Source organism: Rhopalosiphum padi, chromosome 4 (genome assembly GCF_020882245.1).
Source record: "Rhopalosiphum padi isolate XX-2018 chromosome 4, ASM2088224v1, whole genome shotgun sequence".
Lineage (NCBI taxonomy): Eukaryota > Metazoa > Arthropoda > Insecta > Hemiptera > Aphididae > Rhopalosiphum > Rhopalosiphum padi.
Window position 1 is genome coordinate 19,491,719 of NC_083600.1, and position 26,413 is coordinate 19,518,131.

At 29.3% G+C, this 26,413-nt stretch overlaps 2 protein-coding genes across 5 annotated transcripts in view; both read right to left on the bottom strand.

Annotated features, from left to right (window-relative positions):
• Positions 1-43: 43 nt before the first annotated feature.
• On the bottom strand, positions 44-16,253 carry LOC132930146 (molybdenum cofactor sulfurase 3). 2 transcript variants are annotated; one of them, XM_060995843.1, is made up of 13 exons: positions 16,066-16,253; positions 14,390-14,546; positions 11,497-11,639; positions 9,474-9,786; positions 9,019-9,270; positions 8,017-8,293; positions 3,764-3,885; positions 3,438-3,620; positions 2,819-3,051; positions 1,478-1,684; positions 597-706; positions 423-525; positions 44-313 (listed from the first exon to the last, which is right to left on the bottom strand). In XM_060995843.1, exons 1-13 carry the CDS (start codon positions 16,121-16,123, stop codon positions 246-248), a joined length of 2,226 nt encoding a protein of 741 aa, XP_060851826.1. In that variant the 5' UTR covers positions 16,124-16,253; the 3' UTR covers positions 44-245. The 2 variants fall into 2 exon arrangements, with proteins under 2 accessions (XP_060851826.1, XP_060851825.1); XM_060995842.1 differs by having other exon boundaries at positions 409-525; positions 16,066-16,236.
• Positions 16,254-17,836: 1,583 nt separating this feature from the next.
• Positions 17,837-26,413, bottom strand: part of LOC132929464 (uncharacterized) — a 70,653-nt gene continuing 62,076 nt past the window's right edge. For 2 of the 3 annotated variants that reach the window (XM_060994828.1, XM_060994829.1), the window contains 4 exons: positions 24,142-24,282; positions 23,345-23,456; positions 22,190-22,383; positions 17,837-19,198 (listed from right to left, as the gene is read on the bottom strand). In XM_060994828.1, the coding sequence (XP_060850811.1) occupies positions 19,068-19,198; positions 22,190-22,383; positions 23,345-23,456; positions 24,142-24,282 (578 nt within the window). In that variant the 3' untranslated portion in view covers positions 17,837-19,067. The remainder of the gene's footprint in view (positions 19,199-22,189; positions 22,384-23,344; positions 23,457-24,141; positions 24,283-26,413) is intronic. The other variant, XM_060994830.1, reaches the window with a different exon arrangement.

The following is a 26,413-nucleotide window of genomic DNA, read 5'->3' on the forward strand; positions in this document are numbered from 1 at the left end:
TGTTTTTATTCCCTTATTATGATTTGCGTAAGTAGGTACACGATTGTCGTGTTATATGTTTTTATTTCATTTAAACGTGCACACTTAATAACATAAGTACTTTCCAAACAAATCATATATTTTTTTTGATGACTGTACATTGTTGTCCAACTCGTATTTTACATTTTTGCGTATCTTCTCGTTTGATATAAATTCCAAAAATGCTTTTATCTTGCCATTTGTGCTGGGCTAATATGGACAGTGGCTTATAATTGCTTTCTGATGTGTCCTGATCGATGTTCACCATTTTGCACCTTTCGCAAGCCGAATCGAACTATGAACATAATATATTATGTGGCATTATTTTATGATACCTCACACTACATCAGTCAAAGTAAAAATATAATATAGATGAATTCTCTGTCATACTTGAAATTTGATACCTCCGATGTCCAACTGGTTCCAAGTTAATTCGGCATAGGCTGGTAGATCGTTGCCAGAAATCACTAAGTTACCTCGGAATCGAAATAGTAAACTATCTTCACCCTATAACGATGCGATATATTATGCGGTCATTAATAATTATTAAACTCAATAATAAAATGTATGTATTTTACTATTTCCGTTATATCGTTTTCCATTTCGTGCTGTAACCATTTGAGCGTTGATTTTGTGGTCAATAGATACTGACATTGGTTAGCGCCCAATACCTTTGGGTCTAACTTTCCTAAAGTCCATACAATTAAAATTAAGTAGTGTATATAGTAAAAAGCATAAAAAAATTCTTATTATTCCTATTGGTTACTATAACGTCTATAACATAACCTAGGTATGATTATTTAATGTGTCATTAAATGATAATAAATTTGATCTCCAGTTCAATAGGTGTTAGGTAACTATAAACATTTTAGGAAATTTTCAGTTACGTAGAAGTTAATTTTATAACTTATTACTTAACTGTGTTGTAATATTTAGGTTGTCTACTTAGTAAATTATGAAATGAAAATACAGTTTTTGAAATAAAAATATTGCCTGTATAACGAGAATAACAATAGGTGACTTGGTCATAGGCGTAGAACCTACCTCAGGGGTTCCCAAACTTTTACGACCACGGCCACGGCACCCTAGAGAAATAGTTTTGTGTTTTGTGGAATCCACTTTTTTTAATAATATAAAATCATTTTCTCAATAATCACATAGGTACATCTAGCGGAATCCTCGAGATTGTCGCGCGGAACCCACTTTGAGAAACGCTGAGTTAAATTACTAATAAGCAGCTATACCTATACTGTATTAAGTACTTTAATTTAGATATACTATTATTTACTTACCTACTACCTACTATGTATTACTTAGATACCTACTGCAATATAACTAGAATGTAATAAAACTAAACCAACCCATTTTCACGGAACGATTAAATCAATTGGCGACTTAACCCAACATGAACGTAATATTATTATGTTTGAAACGGAATTCGCGTGATTTATTAGCTTACCATACTTGTTTTGCACTGGTGGTTTGCGGCTAGTGCACCTTATGAGTCTCAACCCGGGCCGGTCGAGGTTCCAACTGAGCCATTCGGCCACTTCATCGCCACAATCGGTTCCTTCCAGCGATCCACCCCAACATATTTTACCCGTTTTCTTGGTGTCATCGAGTTTCGTATCCAGTGGAACTACCATCGGAACTTCATCTTTATTTTCTGGAATAGAAATTATGGAGGTAGAAAATTTATTATGTAATACTACACAATAATATTTTAACCAATGGTTAAATAAATCATTCTTTCGAAATGCTTACATCGTTATTAACTCAATGTATAAATACGATCCATTTCAAACATAAAATATATACATTTGTAATTTTTTTTTTTAATACTTTAACAAAAACTGGTTGCCTACTACCGGTGTGCCCGGTGAGGGGTGCGTGTAAGTAGGCATTTGTTAAAATTTTATCATATAGATTATAATTAATTATTACTCAGTCGTGTTGTTTTGAGGTGTATCGAAATCAATTTTATAATTTTCTCTAGCAAAAATCATGATTTTATAGTATTGATTAAAGAAATAGCCGTCACGTGGAAAATTAGTTGAATATGTTCAACTGCAGTTTAGTATAATATTACGGTAATGTGTTGACCACATGGAACACAGACAATGCAGTTGATGATGATTTTTTATTCAATTCAAATTTAATGGCGAGGTATATTCGAGACTAACTAAACAGCAGAGTGGACGAGTAGTTGCTTAAATTTTTCACTATTTTTAATATTATTATTATTGATAATGGGCGCGCTATAAAGTGCCAAATATGATAATAATTTATAATTAATATATGTATCAGTTTAAAACAGCAAATCTGTATTAAAAAACGCGATGCTTTTGTGTGTGTGTAAACGGTTCACAGCCAAGTATAACACACTCTTGATATATAGGTGTTAGGTACATATAGGTACATTGGTAATCCTATATCCAAGGATTTGCTCATCGAAGCTAATTTTTAAATTTTAAATTTTAAAGAAGGGTTCTAGCAAATTGAATATATTTTGTTTGATGTGTACGTGCAGTAAAAATGTTAAAGGTATTGTAATTGTATAGGTACATACCATGTATTGGCTATATTTTATATTTGGTCCAAATAACTGTGTTAAACATATGCATAGCTTACATTTAACAGATTTTAAGACACGGTAAATCCACGTGGATTTAATTTGTCACGGCCAAAGCCACCGAGTGCATATATAATAGTCATATGATTTCAAACACTAGTAAATCATTTTTCACGTAACTATACGGACAACATAAGTATCATTGTAACAAAGTCTGTTGAGATTTACCGGCGTATACGAGGGTCATGGTTCCTTTTTGTAAATCCATATAAGGTCGAACCAGACAGAGTTTTGGCTCTTCCATTTGTGTCATGCACACTCCCGTGTTACTGATCACCGCCCAGTTTCGGTCGTATTGAAAACCGTATGATTCCAATTGCCATTCGTCCGTTTCGTATGCCCCACAAGACTTGATCGGATAAACGAAAATCCTCGACACGTGCAAATCCATTTCGTTGTATCTGTATACAGTTCGATGACAAGATCGAATTATTATGCAATTTATATAGGTATTTCACACCTGAGTAAAGACGATATAATTTAAGTATATTGTTTTTGAGAAGAAATAGAGGAACGCCGACAATTGGGGCACTTCAATTTGTTTTAAACTTTAAGAGTTTAGAAAACGTTAAGCCTCCTTAACATGACGTTAGGTACTCATGAGATATTTTATTGGATAACCAGAAAATAATTTTCGGACATTTAGGCGGAGCCGGATCGTGTTAGGCACCAGTGATAGTCGAGATTAAAATATATACTACCGAATATCGGAATACTAAAATATGCGATGTCTGCACTCGGCAGCGTTCGAATTAATTAAAATTAATTTAAGGTCAATTGTCATTACTCGTTGATAGTTTTCTGTTGTCGGTCAACGGGTTTCGACGGATTGTTCTGCCAAAATTGTTCGACAAGTGTATTGTAAAGTGTATCAGCGTCCGATTTGGTCGATTGGTAGCCGAACGAAACCCGAACTGATCCTGTGGGACGGTTTTCAATAAGATCGATGTGATCGCCGCAAACGTGACCACTGTAATAACAATCAAATTATTATAACAGTACCTCCTAATAACGACATTGATAATAATATCAGTATTATATTATTGTCAGTTGGTATTAATATTGCGTAGTTATTGTCGTTATTATTCGGTTTGCGGTTGCGGGTATACTCACATCACCTCTTGGTTTCGTCTCAACTCCTGGTCTGTATGACCCAAATGCGATTGACACGCCCCGGGGTTGCAAAAACAACCTACTCGGAGTACTATACCGTAGACGTCGGCTACGTTTTTTACCTGAAAACGACAATGGTTCGAATATAATATAATTATTATGATAAAACAAAATATACGTCATTGTGAATTAATATGGTCAATATGGTATCCGAGAGGATCGCCTCCCCCCTCCCACTGTAGGAATTGGAAAATTGCAGTTATAACTAAGTTGATAAAAGAAAACTTATGAATTTGATCAATATATGGATGAGGCGTTGAGCGGGTGCTCTTCGGCGCGCACCAAGAGCCTTATTAAAAAATATATATATATTCCTTCCACCTCCTTTTGTCGATCTGCAGATGGGCCAATGTTGTGAATAGGTCTTAGACGGAATACGATTTTAATACATAATCACACACCATATATTTTTCACACGAAAAACACTTATATTAAAGTCATAGCTATAATATTTAAAAATAACTATGTTTACTTAATCCTAGAATATTGCATATTCGTTATCTTAACAATATCATAATATAATTATTGCATACTTTTACGAATATTATAATCAACACACTCGACAAATCTAAGTATAGTCTAACTCGTTATTTATATAAATACATATACCTACGTATATACATATTACATAATAATTCACTCGTCACGTTAGTACGTTACACTAATTTCTTTAATCAATATTTATGATATAATTGCTGATGTGAATGATGTGATAATAAATCGGAAAATTATTAAAATTATTATTTTCGGTTTCACTCGTAGTTTTTTGCGGTCTTACCGTTTTATTAAATGTCTTTCCTATTAATGTATTAATGTATTACATTATGAAACGATTATGCTTATTTATATTAAAATATAATGTAAGCCTATAATTTATATTACCTATATATGCCGTTAATAATCATTAGTATTATTGTTTACAATATTTTAAAATGTATTCAAAATCAATAGGTATCTCCTATTAATGACTGTCCTCGAATAAATATAAATTTAAAATTAGTTAGGCGTAGAATTTGCTACAGTTGTGATTATTCACTTATATACTAGGTAAATTGGACGTTGTATAAACACGACATTTTATTTAGAACTAACTTTTACGTTTATATTTTAAGCAGGTAATATTCGTTATATTATTATGTTATTGAGAAATATTTAACAGGTTTACGAATTAAAAATAACCACAAACATAAACAATATGTAAATATTTAAGTTAATAGTACTTATACGAATAAAAATACGTTTAATGTTAATTATTATACATAACATTGTAATGATCTTGTTTACAATTATAAAAAATAAAAACAAATTAATAGTCAATATAAACCTATACTGTTATTATATGAAAAGACATACACGATACACATTTTCAGTGTTAAACTACTAAAACAAAACAAAAAAAAAAAATCATAAATTCAAGCAATGGTTGGTTTGTATTTTGTTAAAGATTAAGTCGTGTTAAACTTACCAATACTGCAATTTACGTTTGAATTGAAGTATTTTGTATCGAGCGTTTACATTTACTAGCTAACTATTTCAAACAAACGCACGTTTTGTAGAGGTACTGTGTTATTATTCTTATCTGGCATTAATATAAGTGGGATTGAAACGACTTAAAAATACTCTCATATACAGAGAGATCGTTTTTAAATTCATTAATGAACTACCTACTTAGTTAAGTTAATATCTAATATTCTATTACATGATTTAAATAATTCAATATTTTTGCAGTTTTAGAATCATTTATTTATAAAAGCTTTTACTTATTGTTAAATTTAAGTTGTCGTTTTTTTTTTTGTTGTTGTGAATAGAATTTTAAACATATATTTAATCCGTACAAAAGTTATTTATAATTATTATTAAGATTCTACAGGTAAGAACTTAGACAAAAAACAGAATTAAAACAATTTAGTTTTATTTTTAATACTAAACTAAGCATAATAATAATTATATTGTTAAGTATAAAAATTACAATTTTAATTCAGATAAAGGTTTAGTAGTATATTAAATATTGCTACTACAATAAACAGAGTAATTTACAAAGAATGCGGACCACGAACCACCTTTTTCATTTAATGATGAATTTTTGAAATTATAATTAAATTCAAGGACCAAATTATATTCACCCATTTTAACCAAATGCCGGTTAACTATCTTATGTAATGTTTTAACTTTGTTTCTCTATACAATAACCTATGTATACTAGCATATTGTATGTAACTACTTGCATACTTTCATACTACCTATATATTATGTTATGACACGTTAAATAGCTGCTAGGCGTTTGATAAACAATAATAAAGTTTTAAAATTCTTGATAGGAATTTTTTTATTATTTTGTTTTCAAAACGAGAATCCCTTTTTTCTATTGAACATATTTTTTAGTAGAACATTTTTTTAAAGGCATTTGTTGTATATCTAGGTAATTCAAAATTTTAATTTCAAAATGTTTATGTCAAAGAGTATAGAACTTAAAATTAGTTTCACAAAAATATAAAATACCTATATATAATATAGTAATTAGTATTTATTATACTTGGATAATTTTTAAAAATTATACAATTATAAAAATGTTAATAAATTAATATTAATTAGGTACTTGAAATTTGCAATTCATTATACTTCCCATATCTTTAAAATCTATTATCCTTAATAAGAACATTTTAACAACTATAATACTACTTATTCCAATGGAGTTAGGTACATTTTTTTCAAAAAAACTATCTATCCGTTAAATAATTTATAGTTCACATAAAATTCGTAGGTATCACAAAAAAAGGCACAAGAATTTAAAAATCAGGTTTTTAAGTATACTTACTTAAAATTGTGTAAATTAGATTTTGAATAATTGCACGTTGGGGTGAGCATGTTTGGCGAATCACCCTGTATATGGTTTGAGAAAACGAATCGTAATGATTATATTATACGATTTAGATACAGCGTAAACATATTAATTTTATCTTCACATTATTTTATTTACAGTTCAATTTATATGTGTTGTTGATAATTGATTAATTAATTGGTGGACAATGTGTTATCGTTTTTAATTTGAATTGGTACTTACTTATATAACAAATAAATACCTACACCATGTAACAAACACATTTCCCGGATTTCAAATATACAGGTATTTACTGTAAAAATGTATGTACCTACAAATGTGCTGTAAGTTACAAAAATTAGCAACCGTAACAAACTAATCAGTTTAAACAACAATTTTCTCATAAAAATATAATTTTATTTATGATATCTTCGGCTGCGCAGATCACTGCAATTAGTTACCACAATACCACTTGAGAAGTAACCGCCGATATTGATAAAAACACACGCGAGGAAATATTCTACTATCGAATTGATGTCTGCTGTACGGCCATAGGAGGTCATAATAGTATTGAACTTCTTTGAATATGTTATTAACTTAAATTTTGTAATTATTACCACAGTTCTGTATGACAATTTTTACAATTAATAAAGGTCTTTAAAATTCTGAAAAGACTCTATAGTTACAATGTTATAAGTGATGTACATATTATCGAAATATGCGAAACTAACGATAACTACGGCCGATAAACTATTTAGTCAATTATTGATATAATATATTGTTTAAACAAAAATCCAATAGGTACAGACATTTATTAATATTAGAAATTATAATATTATGATGATAAATTCGTATCATTGTACGTTTGATCATACAGCTTAAGTATAGACTTTAGATCAGAGGCGCAAAATAGTTGGAATTATGGGTCGGGGGCAAAACAAAAGTTGGTGTTCAATACTATATTAATAATATTTTCATTATTGTATCATATCCGCCTAATACTGTAAATTATGTAATATAAGCGTATTGCATGCTTATTGTTTTGTGTGAACATTTACCATCGAGTACTGATAAATTGCCCACTTACCCATCTAATTAAGGGGAAAAATCCCTCCCCTCCCCTCCCCTAGATTTGTGTCTCTTCTTTAGACAGGTTTTCGTCGCTGAATAATAATAACAGCTTATTAACACATAATAATAACTATTATATTGGTTTACCAAATCGATATAGTGACAACTAAATTATATTTATCCGAATTCTAACGCGTAGTGGGAATTTTATTTTTTTACCGCGCTATAGCATACAATATTATAAAAGCGACAGATCGGTCGCCGGAGAATCGCCCGAAATTCCACGGCGTTTTCGTATACTGACCTCGTTGTAGCCGACGTACTCGCCGTTGGCCCTGAGCACGTTGAAGTTCACGACGCCGCCCTGCGTGCTCTCGCAACGGTACGCCGTGTCCGCGTACACCCGGAACACCGGCGATCCGTTTCCGTGCCGCGCCCCGGACATCCGGCCGTACAGGTACGCGGCCAGTCCGAACGTCCGGCCGGCCACCGCCCGCATCGGACCGGCCAGCGCGCGCAAAGTGTCAAGTCCGTGGCCGACCGCGATCACCGACAGGAAGTCAATCGTACCGTCTTCGAACCTGCAACAGATGCGTACACAATCAGCGCGTGCAGCAATGTGCAACGTGCACGCCAGACTGCCACAGCACGCATATTGCGGATTTTGAGTCACCGTAAATCCCCTAAATATTATTTGGTTTTTCCACGGGCTATGTCGTGTAGGACAAGCCGCTAAAATTATATCTATCGATACATCTAATGTATACAATCGGTGGCTTAGAACGGATTAAATAGAAATCCAAAGTTTTCAACCGATTTTCAAAAAATATTTTTTTAGTTTTAAGAACCATAGTGTGGCGGGTAACTTTTATTACTCGGCTTTTATTACTTTATACAACACATACATGTCGAATATATAGTTAACTCACGAAAACATATCATTTTTTATTGAAGTATTGCTGCTATTGCAGGTTACAGAAAATAAAATAGTTTTTATGATTGGATATCATTTTAGACCTGTATTTTATATTTGGTCAAAATAACTTAAAGGACTGTGTTAGAAACCTGTGCAGTTTACATTTAACGGAGTATAAGAAGGATTAAGTCCTCGGGAGTTTGATTTGTCACGGTCAACGCCGTACACGATGAGCGAGTAACTCGTAAAAGTATTCAAGTACCTACAAAAACACGTGTAATTACTCGAAAAGTCGAATAAATTTTTATACGAGTATAACGTAAGCACATAACACGCATAATATTATACTCATTACTTTTGAATTAGTTTCAATACAATAAAAAATCTTACTTTTCGTGGAAATTTTTTTTAAACACGTGATGTCGATTACGCGCAAGGACCACTTCAACGGTGCCGCCGCCAAAATATTTTTTCCCACGGAGTACCGGCACGCCTGTTTTATTGCGGACCAATAGCGCTCCTAGACCAGTTGGATAGCCGAACATTTTGTAAAACGATACAGCGACAAAGTCGGGTGTGTATTTTCCCAAGTCCAGATGGTTGGTGGGCACGTAAGCGGATGCGTCCAGAACAGTGTACCATCTGCACAATGATTATAATATTAAAATGTTATCGATATTATTAATACAATATGAATTGTAATATTATACGTCGCAGTGACCGAAGTCAATAAAATTATACTTTTTAATTTTTACTGTGTCGACTAAAATCCGCTAATAATACAATATAGACGATACAGAATAAGACACGACAATATGTTAAAATATACTATTATTTTTTATTACCTGGACTTTACACGATTTCCAGTGTACTGGTCAAGCGCGCCATTCCGACACGTTTCGATCCATTTCAAAGGATATTTCGTACCGGAAAAATTGGATTGAGCGGGATAGGCGAACAACGAATTTCTACAACTCGCCGAACCACAGTAATTGCCGTCAGACGAAGACGGCGGCATCTTGTCCAAAGCCTCGTGAGCTTCGTTTCGAGTTAGACACAGTGGATTCGCCATCGGCATTAACTCTCGCATGCCCAACACTGAAGTGTGATTGTCTTCCGTGTAAGCGAAGGTACTGCCCCGTGACCGGCAAACTGCATCTGTACAGTTGATAATAATAATGATACGCAGCGCACACATCGAAACTTGAACGTTTTAAACAATAAATATCAAAGAGTTTTTCTAACGAAAACAAGCAAATGCCATTGGTAGAAATTCAGTTTCTCTATCATTTTGACAATGTTAATCTCAACGATCATTGTAACAATTTTAATCGAGTACATAAAAAATTACCGCAGTGATGGGCAACGAGTTCGACCGCATTCGTTTAACTGCAATAGTAAGTTGGACATGAAAAGTTTAAAACGCCGATTTTCTACGGTGCTTTGGTTTTAATGCATTCAATTAAGTAAAAAAAAAAGCAACTATATGTATTAATGTCTAAAATATGAAAAAATTCCGTATTTTTTCAATTTATTAAATAAAATTTGCCTAGTTATTTTGAATTCAGAATGAAATCAATTGATATGCAAAATATCATCAAATTCACATCGCTAGTGATCATATAACTATTTTTAATTTTATCGTATTATACTTATATATATTCACTAAATTTTCTTTATATACAACCGTTGAGTTTAGTGTAAACGATTAGGTTTTTTTTTTTAATGTTAATCTAACGTTGTCATCATACTTGAAAGTTGAAAATACTACACACATGTGTTGAATATATAATATTATATAGTATTTTGTATTTATACGTGATTTCGCATGACTGCGATGGGGTGGTTTCCGGATATTATCACTCTGCCACGTGACATTTATATTAGACACGAATCAAATTTCATTAAAGTTATTACGTAACGTATAATATTGTGTCATGGAATTAAACGTGGAAATTTGTATAATGAAGAAAGATTGACATAGACAGAGAGAGAGAGAGAGAGAAACATCTCATTGCGTTGATATATTCTGCACGATATGCGTTTAATTCACGTGTATATTAAATCACATTCAAACAATAATCGATCGCACGCCAAGACACATATATAATATTATGTATTGCTAGCACATTATAGGGCACTATTACAATAACCGGTTGGTTTATAATGGGTCACTGGTGGCCATTTTCGGAGGTACGGTGATAATCGGCTCCATATTTGAGACGTTTCAGACGTTTGACACTATGATAATTTTCAAATAACAATAATTGCCGATATATTAATGTCAACAGACATTTTATTCGTCACGGATTTCGTTACGGTTTTCTAAAAATTAAAATATAATCACTTGTCTTATTTGGAAAATCTATACACAAATAGTTCTGATCATAATTTATTATATTCAGTTCAGACTTGTAGTCTACGAGATTAGTATTGTCTTTGCTTATTATTTTTTTGCCGTATGAAAATAATATAATATTGTATATTTTTGCACGGTTTTAGATATTTTATTAACAATTTTTAATATTAATATTATGTAGATTGAAAACTTGAAAATTTTATTCGATTTGAGATTATGATATGATATACCTAACTTTACTAACTTTTCATTTTATACTTACGAGTCCATATTTATTATAAGAAAATAAACCTAAATTTATAAAAATAACTTGCTATTTAATTTTAAATGCAATTAAATTTATTTAAAAAACTATTTTTAGCGTTCACATTTCTGATCATGTAATGCGTAGTTTAATATGAATCATAAATATTTTTAAGACAATCAAAGTTTATGAACTACCAAATGGTTATATATCCGCATATTTATTGATCGATGACTATTTAATAAAAAAAAGGTCAATACCTCACCTATTGAGTCTTTTGGTCGGTCGTCGTCGTCGTCGTCTTCGTCCCACGCAAAACATTCTGCTACGGTCTTTAACGCTCCAGTGGCACCCGACGTGAAAACCACACTGTATTTTCCGGGTACCGTGTTGAAGTGTTCGAGGATCCTGGGAGGGGACGAGACGAAAAACAATCATCAAGCAATTATTATCGAGCTGCTAAACGATTATAATATAATACGACGCAAACTGTATAGGACGACTCACCCAGCATGCTCACTCGTTTACTTTAATTTAATAATCAATTTATTCGAGTTTTGATGTTTGGAATTTTGAAATATACTTTTAGATCATATTTTAAAATTCTCACGATTCTTTGTACCGGTTAAGGGGTGTCCTGTGGCGATATAAATTGCAAACATCTGTATTTGTCCTTTTTAAAACTTTCCTTTTTTAATGTAAATTATTAAGTGAATCATAATGTTATTGATTGGATTTTAACTGAGCAGATAGTCGATTTGTTATAATAAGTTATTATAACTCTATGAGTAGTTATTTCAATTTTTTATGAGCGGATAAGTAGATTAGTATTGTGCAGGGTACTCTTCTCTAATCATAACAATTTTAAATATTTATAATTTATTAACTACTTTATCGAAATAATTTGATTTTTGTATGCTTGTGCATTGAAATTGTTAGAAAAATATTTTGTTATGAAATTGAAATGTGTGATGTGTGATTCAAAAAAATAAAAACTTAGACAATAAAAATTAAAAATAGTAAAATATAATTAGTTAATAATATAATCAACGATTTTTTTTGTAGTTCGTAGTTGCTTAGTGAGTTGGTTTAGTAAGGTTCAATCGCAACGAACTTGAAAAAAATGCAATACGCGCACTAATTATCAATTAATACACTTTTAATATTTTTGTGCAGTAAAGAATCTCATCTTAACTGTCACACCAATTACCAAGAATATGTTTTAAGTTGAATTATTTACACTGTACATTAAAATGTAAATCATAAAAGTTGAACTTCAATAATATTATTTTAAAGTATATGTATTTCTATTTTCATTTTATTCGGTAGAACAGTATTTAAATAATTTCACCGATTTGAACTGAAAATCCGCTACATAGGTTTAACAGTAAATCACATTGTATTCAATAATATTTAGTATTAACTAGAAAGTATATGTATAAATATTTTTTTTATATAATTATTTTTATAAAAATACGGCTATAATACTTATTATAATACGCAGAAATCGATTAGGTATATAAATATATTTAATATTTATACATAAATTATAATTATAAATATTATTTTAAATATCACAATTATTCACAATATTAGTTATTAGTTCTTATTAAACTGAAATGATATTTTCAGATCACTGAACGCCTAAATTATTAACAGCTTTGTAAACAAAATGTAATTAAAAACTTTGATTTCCACAGAAAATTAAGAAAACATTAATTATGAAATATCGAAACATAGGTACCTACTTAATTAAAATATACGCTCTCGATTTAAATTTTTAAAGACGTATTGGCGTATTTGACACAATTTCATTTTACTGAAAATATCATTTACTTAATAATATTAAAGCACTAATCATATTAAAAAGTTACGAAAACAAATTATTAATACCAACATAAATTGGAGAATATTGTTTATTTAATCAATTACATTATGTTAGAGTATATTATATTTTAATATCTTGTCAATAATAATTTTCATGACATTCATTTTTAATATTACTTTCAGAATGACTTGAAATTTCAACATAATAATGATGTTATTTTAGTACTATGTTGTGTACATTGATTTTAGGTAGCTATTATATATTTTATTTATTGCATAAAAATATAAAATGTACCTACCAATAGGCAGGCAGTAACAACTGATTTTATGATAATGTAAAATTTACACGTTATAACATTATGTATATAGTTACTATATAACTTGCTAAGAATTTGAAACAAAATAATATGATATATTAGTAGGTAGGCACATAATGATTTACAACCAGCTAAAAAAAAATCGCAACATTTAAAACCAATTTTGTATATTATATTAGTATACGATTAGTATAATAGTTCTAAATAGATAACGTTTAAACAGATTTAAAGTTATTATTTTAAATGAAGTAATTATTAATAATAGTTGTTTGGGGAAATGTACAACAGTGGGTAATTAAAGTTTTTGCCGCTTTATAGTCGACAAACGAGTTTTACGAAATGCTTACTATATACTCCAACAGCTTTGTCCGACTATCATTTGTCTCCAGTGCGTTGTATACTATATTTTGTCAGCTCCACAAGTTTATGTATAGCCAGCCAAAATTCGTGCGGCTGATGACTTGTAATGATTCTGGTGTAATAACAAATTACATCGTTACCGAACAATATCCCTTTGTCGTTTAAACGTTGAAACTAAATTATTCCGAAAATAATTTATCAACTAATGTACCTACACTATACCTCAGCCGAGAAGTGAAAATGTTGTTAAAGTCTTGAAGTTGCTTATTATGTTATGGCGCGTAAAATAAGTAGATACCCATAAACACGACGAGCTTATTAGGTTTGTAATAACTATAATAGTGTATTAAATTATGCTCTATTATGGTTTTACGACGTTCGTATTTCATACCGCCTACCAACCTACCGACCTACCACAGTGGTATCTATACATAGCTATCGTATAAAATAATATGACAAACGTATTAAATGATTTGTATACGGGGCTCAGTGTTATACGCGAAATCAAAACACGGTAGGTCGAACGCAAGCCTTCGGTTGTTTATGTTTTTAGTCGAGTTTTCATTTTATTTCCACTGATGAGGTCGTATTATCTTTATGTGAATTTAAAACTGCATTTTTGCTTATCATTATTATTCTTAATGATTTACATACTTAAATCGAATATTATTTATGAGTTTTTCACTAGCTGCCGACGGATTACCGGTCGAATGAGGATTTCCGTACAAATGCATTTTCAGATCTTTCATCACGTTGCTTATTTGACTGTCAGCGTACAATGCTGTGCCCGCGTGGTCCAGATAACAAATTCCTTGAAAATAAGATTCAAGTATAATATGAAAAAATCTTTGTACAAAATATAGTAATTAGTTAGATGTTTACGAAATCATGTTATTTTTGCATGAGATATCTGTCTTTAATTAACGTAATTTGTGTTATTTAAGATTTAAGAATAAATATAAGTTCGTGAATATTTAACACATCAAGCAAAAAGTAAAATGTGAACGATACTATCGTTGTATAATTTTAATTTATATTACAATATATTATCTGAATTATCAGACTTAACTTCGGAAAATATAAAATGTATTTTAGTGATATAAATGAAGATGACTTCACGAGAAAATCAGTTGAAGTTTACTTCAACCCGGGAAAATTAAGTATACAATTAATACATTACACGAATTTTTAATACGGTCAAGATAGTTATTTCAAACAAAAATAATTGAAACAATACTTAAATTATGTATAAAAATAGGTCGGCTGTAATGAGTCAGTATTCGGTAGCATAATATTAATATATTTTAGTCTATGTTTCAGAACACGAGAACATCTATCAGAAAATATCATTATTTTCAATATAAATTAATTTACAGTAAAAAAAAGGGTTTTCCATTTGAAAAACAGATGTTTATGTTGCCACAGAACACTTCTTAAGGAGTACAAAAAAATCTCAATAATTTGAAAAGATGGTCTCTTAAGTATATTTAAAAATTTCAAAAATCAGAAATAGAATAAATTCATCATTAGATTTAAAAAACGAGGCAAGCATGCTTGATGAATCACTCTGTACATAGGTTTGTAACATTAATGGTGTAATAATAATATAAATAAATCAAAAGGGTACGTTTTTCTGAAGGTATATTTCTTGTAACACTCCAAGGTCGAGTTTTATTACGCCTCATTATTAATATATGAACCAATTTACAATAATTGTCTCAAACGAATAGTGATGGGACATAATATAACTATAACACTAATTATTGTTGTAGTTTATATATTAATAAATAATATATTGGATATTTTGAATATGCATATAATATCAAAATGAGTTTTAATGAAAAAAAATGTTATTCTATTTACGGAAGAAATCGTATTTAAATTATAACTGTATTATGTTGACCAGTAAATATAAATTTAATTTTGATCAATCAATAGTCTTATGTTATAATCTATATAATCAAATTTTAATACGTGTATACTAGTACATATTTTTTGAGTGAATTTAAATATTTATTTTTAAGAGAAAATAAGTTATAATTAGATATTAATATTCTGAAAATGTTGTGTTTAATGACTATAAATATTGTTTTAAACAAATTTTTGATGAAAAAGTTAAAAGTTAAGACTTCATTAGCCAATGCAAAAAAAGAAACTCGTTATTTTTTTGTAAATATAAACTTTAATTAAATTTTTTTTTAACTTATGGAAATATATCTTTAAACATTAAACAAATAACTTAATGATAAGTAAACAAAAATTTAAGTTTGATAAAGTACATGGTTCATAATTATAAAAATAATATTATATATTTAATTAAAATGACTTACCTTTCAATCTGTTAAACTCGTTCTTTATTAGCTCTGATTCTTCGACTTTTGGAAACATTATTTTGGATACAAAGTAGAATTAAGTTTTTTTAAATATAATTTTTTTGAAAATAGTATCGATTGGTATTTACATTTTTTTATTTCTTATTATTAATATGGATATTATCAAGTATAAAGAACTACATTAATTATTGTTATCGAAAAAACGCAAATAGACACACGATTAGGTACATATTATGAACCTATTTCGATTAAAATAAAAGAAGAATGAACTTTTATTTACTTATAATAAATAACTAATGCCTATCATAACGAGGGGCACTTGTAAGATTTTTGCCCGAAATATAAGCTATGCGATCATAGCGTCTCATATTATGCCTATCTCCGTAGGTCTATAGAACTTGTAAAGCCGTAGGACTTCTTTTATATTCACATAACTATACAGGCACCCAGTTATTACTAACCATCAGTGTGCCGTAAAATTTGGTAAATAAAAAATACTCCCGGTAAATGACTAGATGTTCGGCTTTGGAATATGATTTTAGCTAACGATTCTCAAAACTTTTGAACGATATAATATCGTTAATATAAGACTACTGTGAATTGTAATTTTTGTACAACGTTTTCCTGGAAAATCAAAAAACAAAAAAGCGTATTTAGTTCATCTTATAAAATATTATTAAGATACGTTTAAAAAATAATTATTACAACGTTTGTTGGAAACATTTAAGTTTCATTTAATTTATTTTCTAAATTAAGCTTTTTGTCAAACTCGTCAACTTTTTAAACATATAATTTAGATATAATTAATATTAAAATTACATAATTTCATAATATTAAACATGGTGTTATTTAAATTTTTTGAAAAGATTCTGAAAATGTAATGTTAGAATGTTTTATGTTTTTAAAAATCGTTGATTTTTGATTTTCGATTTTCAAATTAGTTTATGTGCATTCATTTTTTTTATTTACCTATATTTTTGTGCTGAATTTCTGAACCAAGTTTGTAACCAATCATTATATTACATCCTGTAGAATATTTTCCAGTTTAGGTACACAAAAGCTATGTAGTTTTTTTCAATATTAACAGCAACCACTTTTTCTTAGAAAAATAAATTGACTCGTTAAATATTCGCGTTGTAATATTACTTTTATGAATGACATAAAACCTAATGTTTCTATAAGGTATAAATAGCAGTACACAGCTGTACAGTATTACACATACGTGTAATCAAATATAGTAAATAATAACCTTCAAATTATGTAGTGTATTATTTTTCCTATCTCAGATAGTCGGCGGTTACCTGTATAAATAAAAATAAGCAAATGCGTTTTGATATACTTTTTTTATTGGGTAGAGGAGGAGAATAATAACAGGATAAAATGATTATAATTTAAAAGAAACGATTAGTGGTAAAAATATTACAAAAATATCACTAATAGGTATAATAGGTATTATAAATTATTTTTAAAATACAATATAAAAAAAAAAATGTGAAAGTGCTTTTAATCTTAGTCTAAAAAAAAGTTGAGTTCAAAGAAACAATATACATGGTTGTTTAAGATTAATTTGACATGTACAGTAACTAAATAGAAAGTTTTAGTATTTATCACAAAGGGACAAACAATGTAACGTGAACAAAATATTACATTTATTAAAGCAAGCTGCTCTTTTGAAACATCTAAATTTATTGAGCAGTTTATTGCAAATAAGTATAATTAATTAATAAATTAGGGTAAAATATTAAGGACAAAAAAAAAGTAGATTGAATATTTTTTAAATTCTACCACTTTATTCTAAAGATATATATTTAAAGATAATAATTAATATCTATTGATGGCAATAATAATTACAATGACGAAAAGCGGTAAGAAAAAACCGTTATTTTTATTTCAAATTTACGCTTACAAGTTCTAAGGCGTTTTTGAACTCGAGAAAACCTTCCCTCTGTTTTCTCAAGTTTCGAGATTCACCTTAGACCCCTGTAAACGGTTAAAAATAATGGTGAGTCCATATCGCCTTTCCGAAACGCATTTATGGAAATAAATACATGTAATACATCCTAACTATATTATCGTTTATGTATTATTATTTTTATGTATAATATTAACTTACAATCTAAAGAATAAAAAATGTCTTACTTATTATTATTATTATTCATAAATATTAAACGATTACACTACATCGAACGCAATTACACACTATGTATAATATAATATAATATAATAATAATTTAAAAAGTTTTTAAATTTACACTTACAATACTTAGATTACTTAAACGAATTAAAAAAAAAATCTATACATTGTTAATTGATGGATGATACGTCGTATATGTAAGTAATTGTATAATGATATTATTATGTTTAATAATAATAAAAAAATGTGTATTAGTTATAGTACGAATATTTAAAAGTTTCGTGAGTCTAAGAATTAATTATATATTTATATCGTGTATAATATGTTTTATATTATGTATATTGTATATTATATTATCCTTATATGAATGCAGAGTTCATAGCATAATAATAATAATAATTATAATAAGTACGTTAAATTATTATATTTTAAATATTTAAGTAATACAAATTCATGTTGTAAAATACTTTTACTGTGTGAAGAACAGCTCTTGGCTAATATTGCCAAGTGCTTCGTACTATAATATATTCTAAGCATCGTGAGTTTCAAGTATTAAAATAATTTTAAAAATATAGCACGCAATCATTGCGATTTATCTGTGTACATATATAGTTTTAATGAGATGTTTAAAAACCGTAATAATTATATGTTTCGATACATATTATGTTTCAAATATTATTGATAAATGAATAAACCAGTAGCCGTGGTCCCAAAAGCAATCAAGCCCGTTTGCGGATAAAGTAGAAAGAAGAAGAATAACTTTGTTTAAAAATAAAATCATTGTCGGCGATGTCCTGACACCGGTTATAAGCATTAATACGTGGTGACGCGACGCAAGTGTATAATATGTCGTTCGATGTCCGATTCACACGGCGGGCTGTATGTCCACAGCTACAGATGTTTTTGGCTCCGCCGGAAGTGCCATGGGACTTTTGGTGGTCGGAGACCTTACGGTTTCCGAGTTGCCGCCGTTGTTGTTGCCCCGAACTCCGCGACCTTAATATTTTTCAATGGGAAAAAAAAAGAACAAATCGTTAAGTTTTCGATACACACTATTCTGCTCGGTAAATATTTATTGTATACATAATGTAGTGTGTGTCGAGAACGATGATTGAAACAAGTCGAATTAAATATAAAACAATTTCCCGGACATCCGGTGTAATCTACGGTAGAATAAACGGGTGTACAAGATTCATGCAGTACGTCCTACTATTTTAATAGATACTATACAACATCATAAACTATTTAGAGCAGTAATAAAGTATGTAAAAGAAGAGAAAAATATAAAATATTTTACGAAATTCGTTAACGTTTAAACCGAGTCTATAGCATGTAATAGTGATGAGTAATATTAAAACAATACGTGTTACGTCAAAAACTCATAACTCACCAAAAATACCACAAATGTAGTATGTATTTAGTATATTGTGTTGTCGTTGAATTTTCAGTCATTCGTAAAAGTGTATATTATATAAATTTATAATATTATAATAAATCGTCATGTTGTTGTATTTTATTCCACATCGAATGTTTAAGGTTTTTTATATTGTTAAAAAATGCTCGACATTCCATCAATAATAATAATCAAACAATTATAGTAATAATTATTACTTTAAACGGAAGCCGACCCAGTATTATAATATGTACAAGGGACTTATAGTGTACATGTTAATTTTTTTGCACAAATACCTAATAAATATAATGCTTGTACATAATTAAAAAAAAATAAGTCATTATGGTGACTACAAAACGCAGTCGGGTAACGAATCTTTTTAGACAATATAAAATAATGTTTTTGAATAGTAGTTTTTTTTGTACATCTGCGTTCCAACTATAATAATATTATTTTAGTATGTATATTTGTTTTACTAATAACTCCTGGCTGAATTTCAGGAAGTACTTTTGATAAAGTCAATATAACCTGAAATATACTTTGGTCTAACATTCAGAAGTCATATTTATATAATATTATGATATTTAATAACATAAACGAGTTATATGAAATACAAATAAATGACGTGTCCAATTAAAAATCACAGTTTTGAATTTATTTGAAAGCAAAGAGACTCGGGTTCTAGTGTCGAGTAGAATATTTAAGTTTCAAATATTAGTAGATAATATGTGTATGTGGATGAATTTAAAATCAAGAACTATGTAGGAATGCACAACGCACGTACCCATATATGTATAATTATAGCATCGTGACTTAGATACCTACTGTGGTGATTTTATCAATGACGAACGGAATAATATAAAATAATACCTAGCAAGAATATACCTTATTTTGACGTTACCTATGTTATAGCATATCGTAGAGAGAGTACTATATAATATTATACTCGATGGTCATACATAAAACATTGTATTAGTTGTAGTTATCGGTGTAAATACTATTCACATGTGCTATTAATTATTATTTAATAACGATAATAAGAAGAAGAACAACAACAACAATAACAACAAAAACAACAACAACAACAACAATAATAATAATAATAATAATAATAAATACAACAACAATAATAATAATAAAATACCTCTAAATTACAGTGTACGAAAACGACGACTATTGGACGTGTTTAAAAAAAGAAAAATTAAAAATACATAATGTAAACAAAAGCACTGTGATAATTAGCAATATTTCACACAAATCGTGGCGGAGAGTCGTGTAAAGTAAAAACCGTTCGTGGCAATAATAAATTGTAAGTCCAGTGAAATCCTGATGACAAGTCCCGAAAAATAGGCCATATCAATAATATAGATAATGTATGTGGGTATACAGTATAGTTGAAAATTAGACTGAAAAACGCTTATGAAATCAAGATTTGTGGATCTATATCATATCGGGAGAAAATGTCAGTTATATTGAAATGATTTAAATAATAACAATATTATATTGTTATAAGAAAAAAGTTGCACGTTGCTCGTCGGTGTGCCCAAGCTGATCGTGTAACTGTATACAATATAATATATGCTGAAAATTTTTGGTTTTTATCATGTACTTATTAAATTCCGCTTAGAAACGTCGCAGAAGCGTATGAAAATTTGTCGATGTTAATTCGACACATATAAAATAATATAATAAATTCAATATCATTATATTGCATGACGAAACGTCTAATGGTGTTACTGTATAACAACTGTCGTGATAACGTTATATATATATCGAACATTGAATGTTCCAAGACTCGTGTAATCGTTTTGTTTGGCGATCGGTCAAAATAAATATACGTTCGTGAACATATCTCTGTGGGCAAAAAGTGTTTCGAAAAAAAAAATCCGTACCAAAATCATCGTCGAACCCTTTACCGCGCGTGTTTGGAAACCGTTTGTCGGTAAATAAACATAACGCGTGCGAGCCTTTATCAGCTACGTATTACGTAGGTTGGCCAGTAACAATATACGTAAACAGTGTTGAGTTTGTTTTGTTCGTTCGAACCAAATGATATGAATCGAAATTAGGAAAACGATGTACTTACCAACTTATAGTCGATACCGTTATAAACGGTACTTTGATCATGATAGGTAATTAAAATGTCGCAATTTTTATTAAGAAACGTTTCCACTGGTCAGTATATCATTTTGTCGGAAAACATATTATAGTCGATAACTACGATCAGGACTATTACAATACCAGAAAGGTCGCACATCGTATGAGTTCATAATATTATAAAAGACGATGACGATATGATATGAATTAATTTAGGTATATCATAAAAAATATTATAAATTACGACCGAGGAAAATAATATTTAATTGATTTTTTGATTTTTTATCCAAGTCGCGGTACAGAGATTTTATTCCGTTTGCACGCCAAAACAAAACGATTTCCACGAGAGTGCAGGTTGGATGATTTATAATATACGATATTATAAATAGTAATAAGTGTCGGAGATTTAAAGACCGTATGGCGTGTCGTGTATATATAAACGATCTCCGCGGAGTAGACGAAGAAGCTTTATATAGATAGAGATAGAGGTTTCTAACCTAAAGAAGGCGATTGGGGCTTCAACGAGGCCATGCTTGGTTGTCTCGAAGGGGAATGGGTCTTTGTACTGGATTTGCTACCTCTACGTTCGCCGGCTGCTCCGGGCGGCGGTTTGTTGTCTCTCAGTAGCGACACGTTCATCAATCTCGGGTTGGGCGTGTTGAATATCGTACGGTTTTCTCTCCAACGTGCTCTGTAGAAGAAAATGAAAAAAATTAAAAAATTAAAATCCATAAACAGTCTGTTTTTTTCGAACCGTTATTGTTATTCTGCGTTTGTTCTCGCCCGATAACATGACGCGGTATCAATATAAATTACTAGTTTAGAATTCACTACTTTTTTAATTAAATTATTTCAAAAATTAAAATCATTTTTACCTTCAAAACCCTTGAAACAGTAGCTAATTAAGTATTCCAATTTTACATTTGATAATATTTTCTTTTTAGAAGTGATTCAATTAAACTTTGAACACAGTACTAAGAAAATAGCTGGTTTACTTGCCCTAATATTATTATTTATTAAAAATGTGGACGGGGTGGAGACTTAAAGAGTTTATGTACTGCGTAGTTTGATTATATAATAAATATTAAAAGTTTTGTATTTATCGTTCACACAACTGCGACAAAAACTATTACTCGAATTTTTCATTACGGATTTGTAAAATACGACTATAACGTCATCTATAACCCTTAAGGATAAACTACGTTTTCGAATACATAGTTTAAATTTAGTGGTGAAAATTGCGTATGAAAACGTTTTAAAAATATTTTATCGCAACCGTGTAATTGATTTTGAAAACTTTCGGCTTACTTGGATTTTATTGATTATGATAATAAAATAATGTATTCAATTATGAACAAGTCGCAAAAAACAAAACTATTTTAAACACCTGTAACTATTCAATTGTGACTCGTGCCGTGTACCTCTCGCGATGATATATTATATCGTCATACGATATTCATCATATTATGAACATTATATAGCTAGTAAATTGTTTAAGATTAGTAATAACTGATTAGCACAACCACACGGAGATACCATTGTCGACGCACATGTGGTAATACAATATTAACGTACACTAATAACCACCAGAGTGTCGAGTTCGAATAACAAAAATTTGATTTACGACAGTAAATTAATGATAAAACTCTTACTTGCTAAACAATCTCAGTACAACGCATATTATGATGAACATCAAACACATCCCAGCCAACACGCACAGCATTGCTGGATCAGTATAAGGTTCGGAGTTGGAAGTGTTCTTTGCTAAAAAATAAAATAAAACGAGTAGGTATAACAATACGTAATGAAAATAAATATGTTCTGTTATGAAATCAAAACAAGTATTATGGTTTTTTTTCTTCTGTAGAAACAAATAACGAAATAGAATTTCAATGTCGTCGTCCTCAATCGAAGTAAACCGAATAAAATATTCTAGTGGTATGTGTAGTTTGAATATATTTTAAAATTTAATTTATGTGAAGCATAACGATACCATAATATTATACGGTACGGTATAGAGGAATTTTTTTATTAATGTATGGTAGCGAATTTCTCGATCGACTTGAATGTATTTTAAATACGTTAAGAAATGTAATACAATAATTAGTGTACTAAACAGTTTATTTTTGTAAGCAAATCTGTATATTACAAGTAATATTACCATATGAAAATAAAAGTCATAAAGTGACTAAATTTTATTTTTTTTAAAGTACAATGAAACACCATGCGCATATTACGCGTTTGTCAAAATAGACAGTAAAAAAATAAAAGTAAAAATGTCGCCTTCCATATTGTTATCACAAAATAAATTATGATTTGCGTGTAAAGTATTTTTTTGTTTCGGTTCTTCATAACGTAATAATATCTATATTCTGTATATATAATATATATATATATAATGTATTAATATGTTGGATTTATATATTAAAATAGTATGTTTTATACTTACCAATACATTGGACTGATCCATCGGTTTGGAATACCGGAGTTTTTTCGAACCGGCAAGCGCAAACGTCATCTCTGCACTCTGTTTGGAATACGAGGTTTTCACATTGCTCGTTAAAAAAACATGGTTTGTTAATCGCTACGTCTGAAACATTACGAGTACTGATTTTTAACAAAAATTATACGATTATGTTTGAACGTTTTTTTTTTAAATATACGTAGGTATAAGTGGTAGTACGTTAACTAAATCCTTTCAGTCGTATGAGTAGCGAAATTTAAAAAATGTATACGAATAGAGTTTTAACCATAATAACCTAAATAATGTAGAATATCTACATATTATTATAAACCTAAGTATACTGAAATACATACATTAAAAAATAATATTATTCACTAAAATTTAAGTATATATACAGTTGTTATTCATGCATTTATGATTAATTCACAAACACGGAAAAACATTTTCAATTTTTTTTTATTATAAAATCTGAGTATAAAAATGGCTAAGAGGATTCGATATAGGTAATTGAACCTCTTACACTATACAGTCATTATTTCATATATTGCTCTTTTTTTTTACTGAATTAGATTGTTCAATTTAGTTTTAAAAATGTATAAACAATTATTTTTAAGTTAATAGTAAAATAGTTAAGGCTAATTGTGTATTTTTTAAATAATTAGATAATAAGTACTTGTATAATTTGTAAAAACATAGAATTTATAAAAATAACAGTGGAGATTAATTGTTAAAAGACTACAGTTCTAAAAGAAAAAATTTAGGCGATTAAACATATTTGTACAAGTGCATGTGTATGCGTGTGAATATTTGTGTACTATCTAGTAATATTGGTTATTATTGTTATTAATTATTAGTGTGTGTTATTGTTGTGTAAAAGAGATGAGCGCTGCCACATGTGATGCACGCACACATCATGGTTCTGTGGGACTGTAGTTAATAATTAGTATTTTTCAATAAAAAATATTTTTTTTTAGTTTAAAATACACAAAAAACAATAAATAATTGGCGATAAAAAATCTGAAAACCAAATAAAATTTTTTATGAAGTTTACATTGTATTGATTATTCCACATTTTTACTTTTTTTAATACCATCTAATCAATATTTATTCATTCTTAGTTTTTACATTTTAAAATCAAATTTTAGAAAAAGATGCGACTATAATGAGTCAAGATTTGAAAAAAAGTAAGCAAACGGATTTTAATTAATTTTTATAAAAAATTCAAATATATTTTTAGATTTCTTATCGTAATACCAGTTAAACAAATGTTTGGTATCAAATTTTCTTGATATTTTGAGAAGTTATTGGATGTATTACAAGAAAAACTTGCATCTACATAAAATAAGTTAAAGACGAGTCACGAGTGCCAGAGAACGTAGTTAGTATTAAATACGTTATAATCGTTATATTATGCTGGTAAGCATATAAGAATCTTCAAAAAGTACCTAATTTGCCCGTTCTTTGATGTGTTCTAAAAGTTAAAGCACATAGTGGTTATGTTCTGCGATAATTTTTTATTCCAGATACATAAGGGATACTTGTTGACTTACGGAGTTCCGCGTATGCATTTACTGATAGATGTTTCAGAAGTGAGTTTATTAAATGCTACCCGTCGCCTACAGAGCGTGTATTTTTTAATTAAAGTATGACTTTAGACATTTATTTCGAGTTATATTATGTTTTATTATTTAAATTTAATTTTACTGATCATAACACATCATAGTATTTCCACTTTTTTTTATCAGCTGTATTTCTTTACATTAACTTTAATGTGCTACTTTGTTTTAGACATATTTTAAATTGAATTTTTTTTTAATGAATACATAAATATTTGGGTGGACGAAATAAAATTCTCCGTAAAATGGTTCGCAAAAATGTATAGTTCATTCACAAGCAGAAGAAAATTATTGTATCTTGATTTTTGTTGAAAGATCAAAATCATCGGATCTAAATTATATTTTTTATTTGTGCGTATGCGAACCAATTTAAATAGTTGTAGGACTATAAGTAATTTTTATCAGAAACCAATTCATATACTAAATATTGTGATCAGGAAACTAATTCCATATTTTCTGATCTGTGTTTAGGCGCACTTAGCATATTATTACTCTATGATATTATCTTAGTTTGGTAAAGTGGAAAACAGAAAATAAACGTATAAATAATACACTTTAAAAGCGAATTTGTAACCCTTCTTATACAGGTAGATTGAATTTCGAGGGGACAATTTTTATTTAAAAGATATCCAACTTATTTG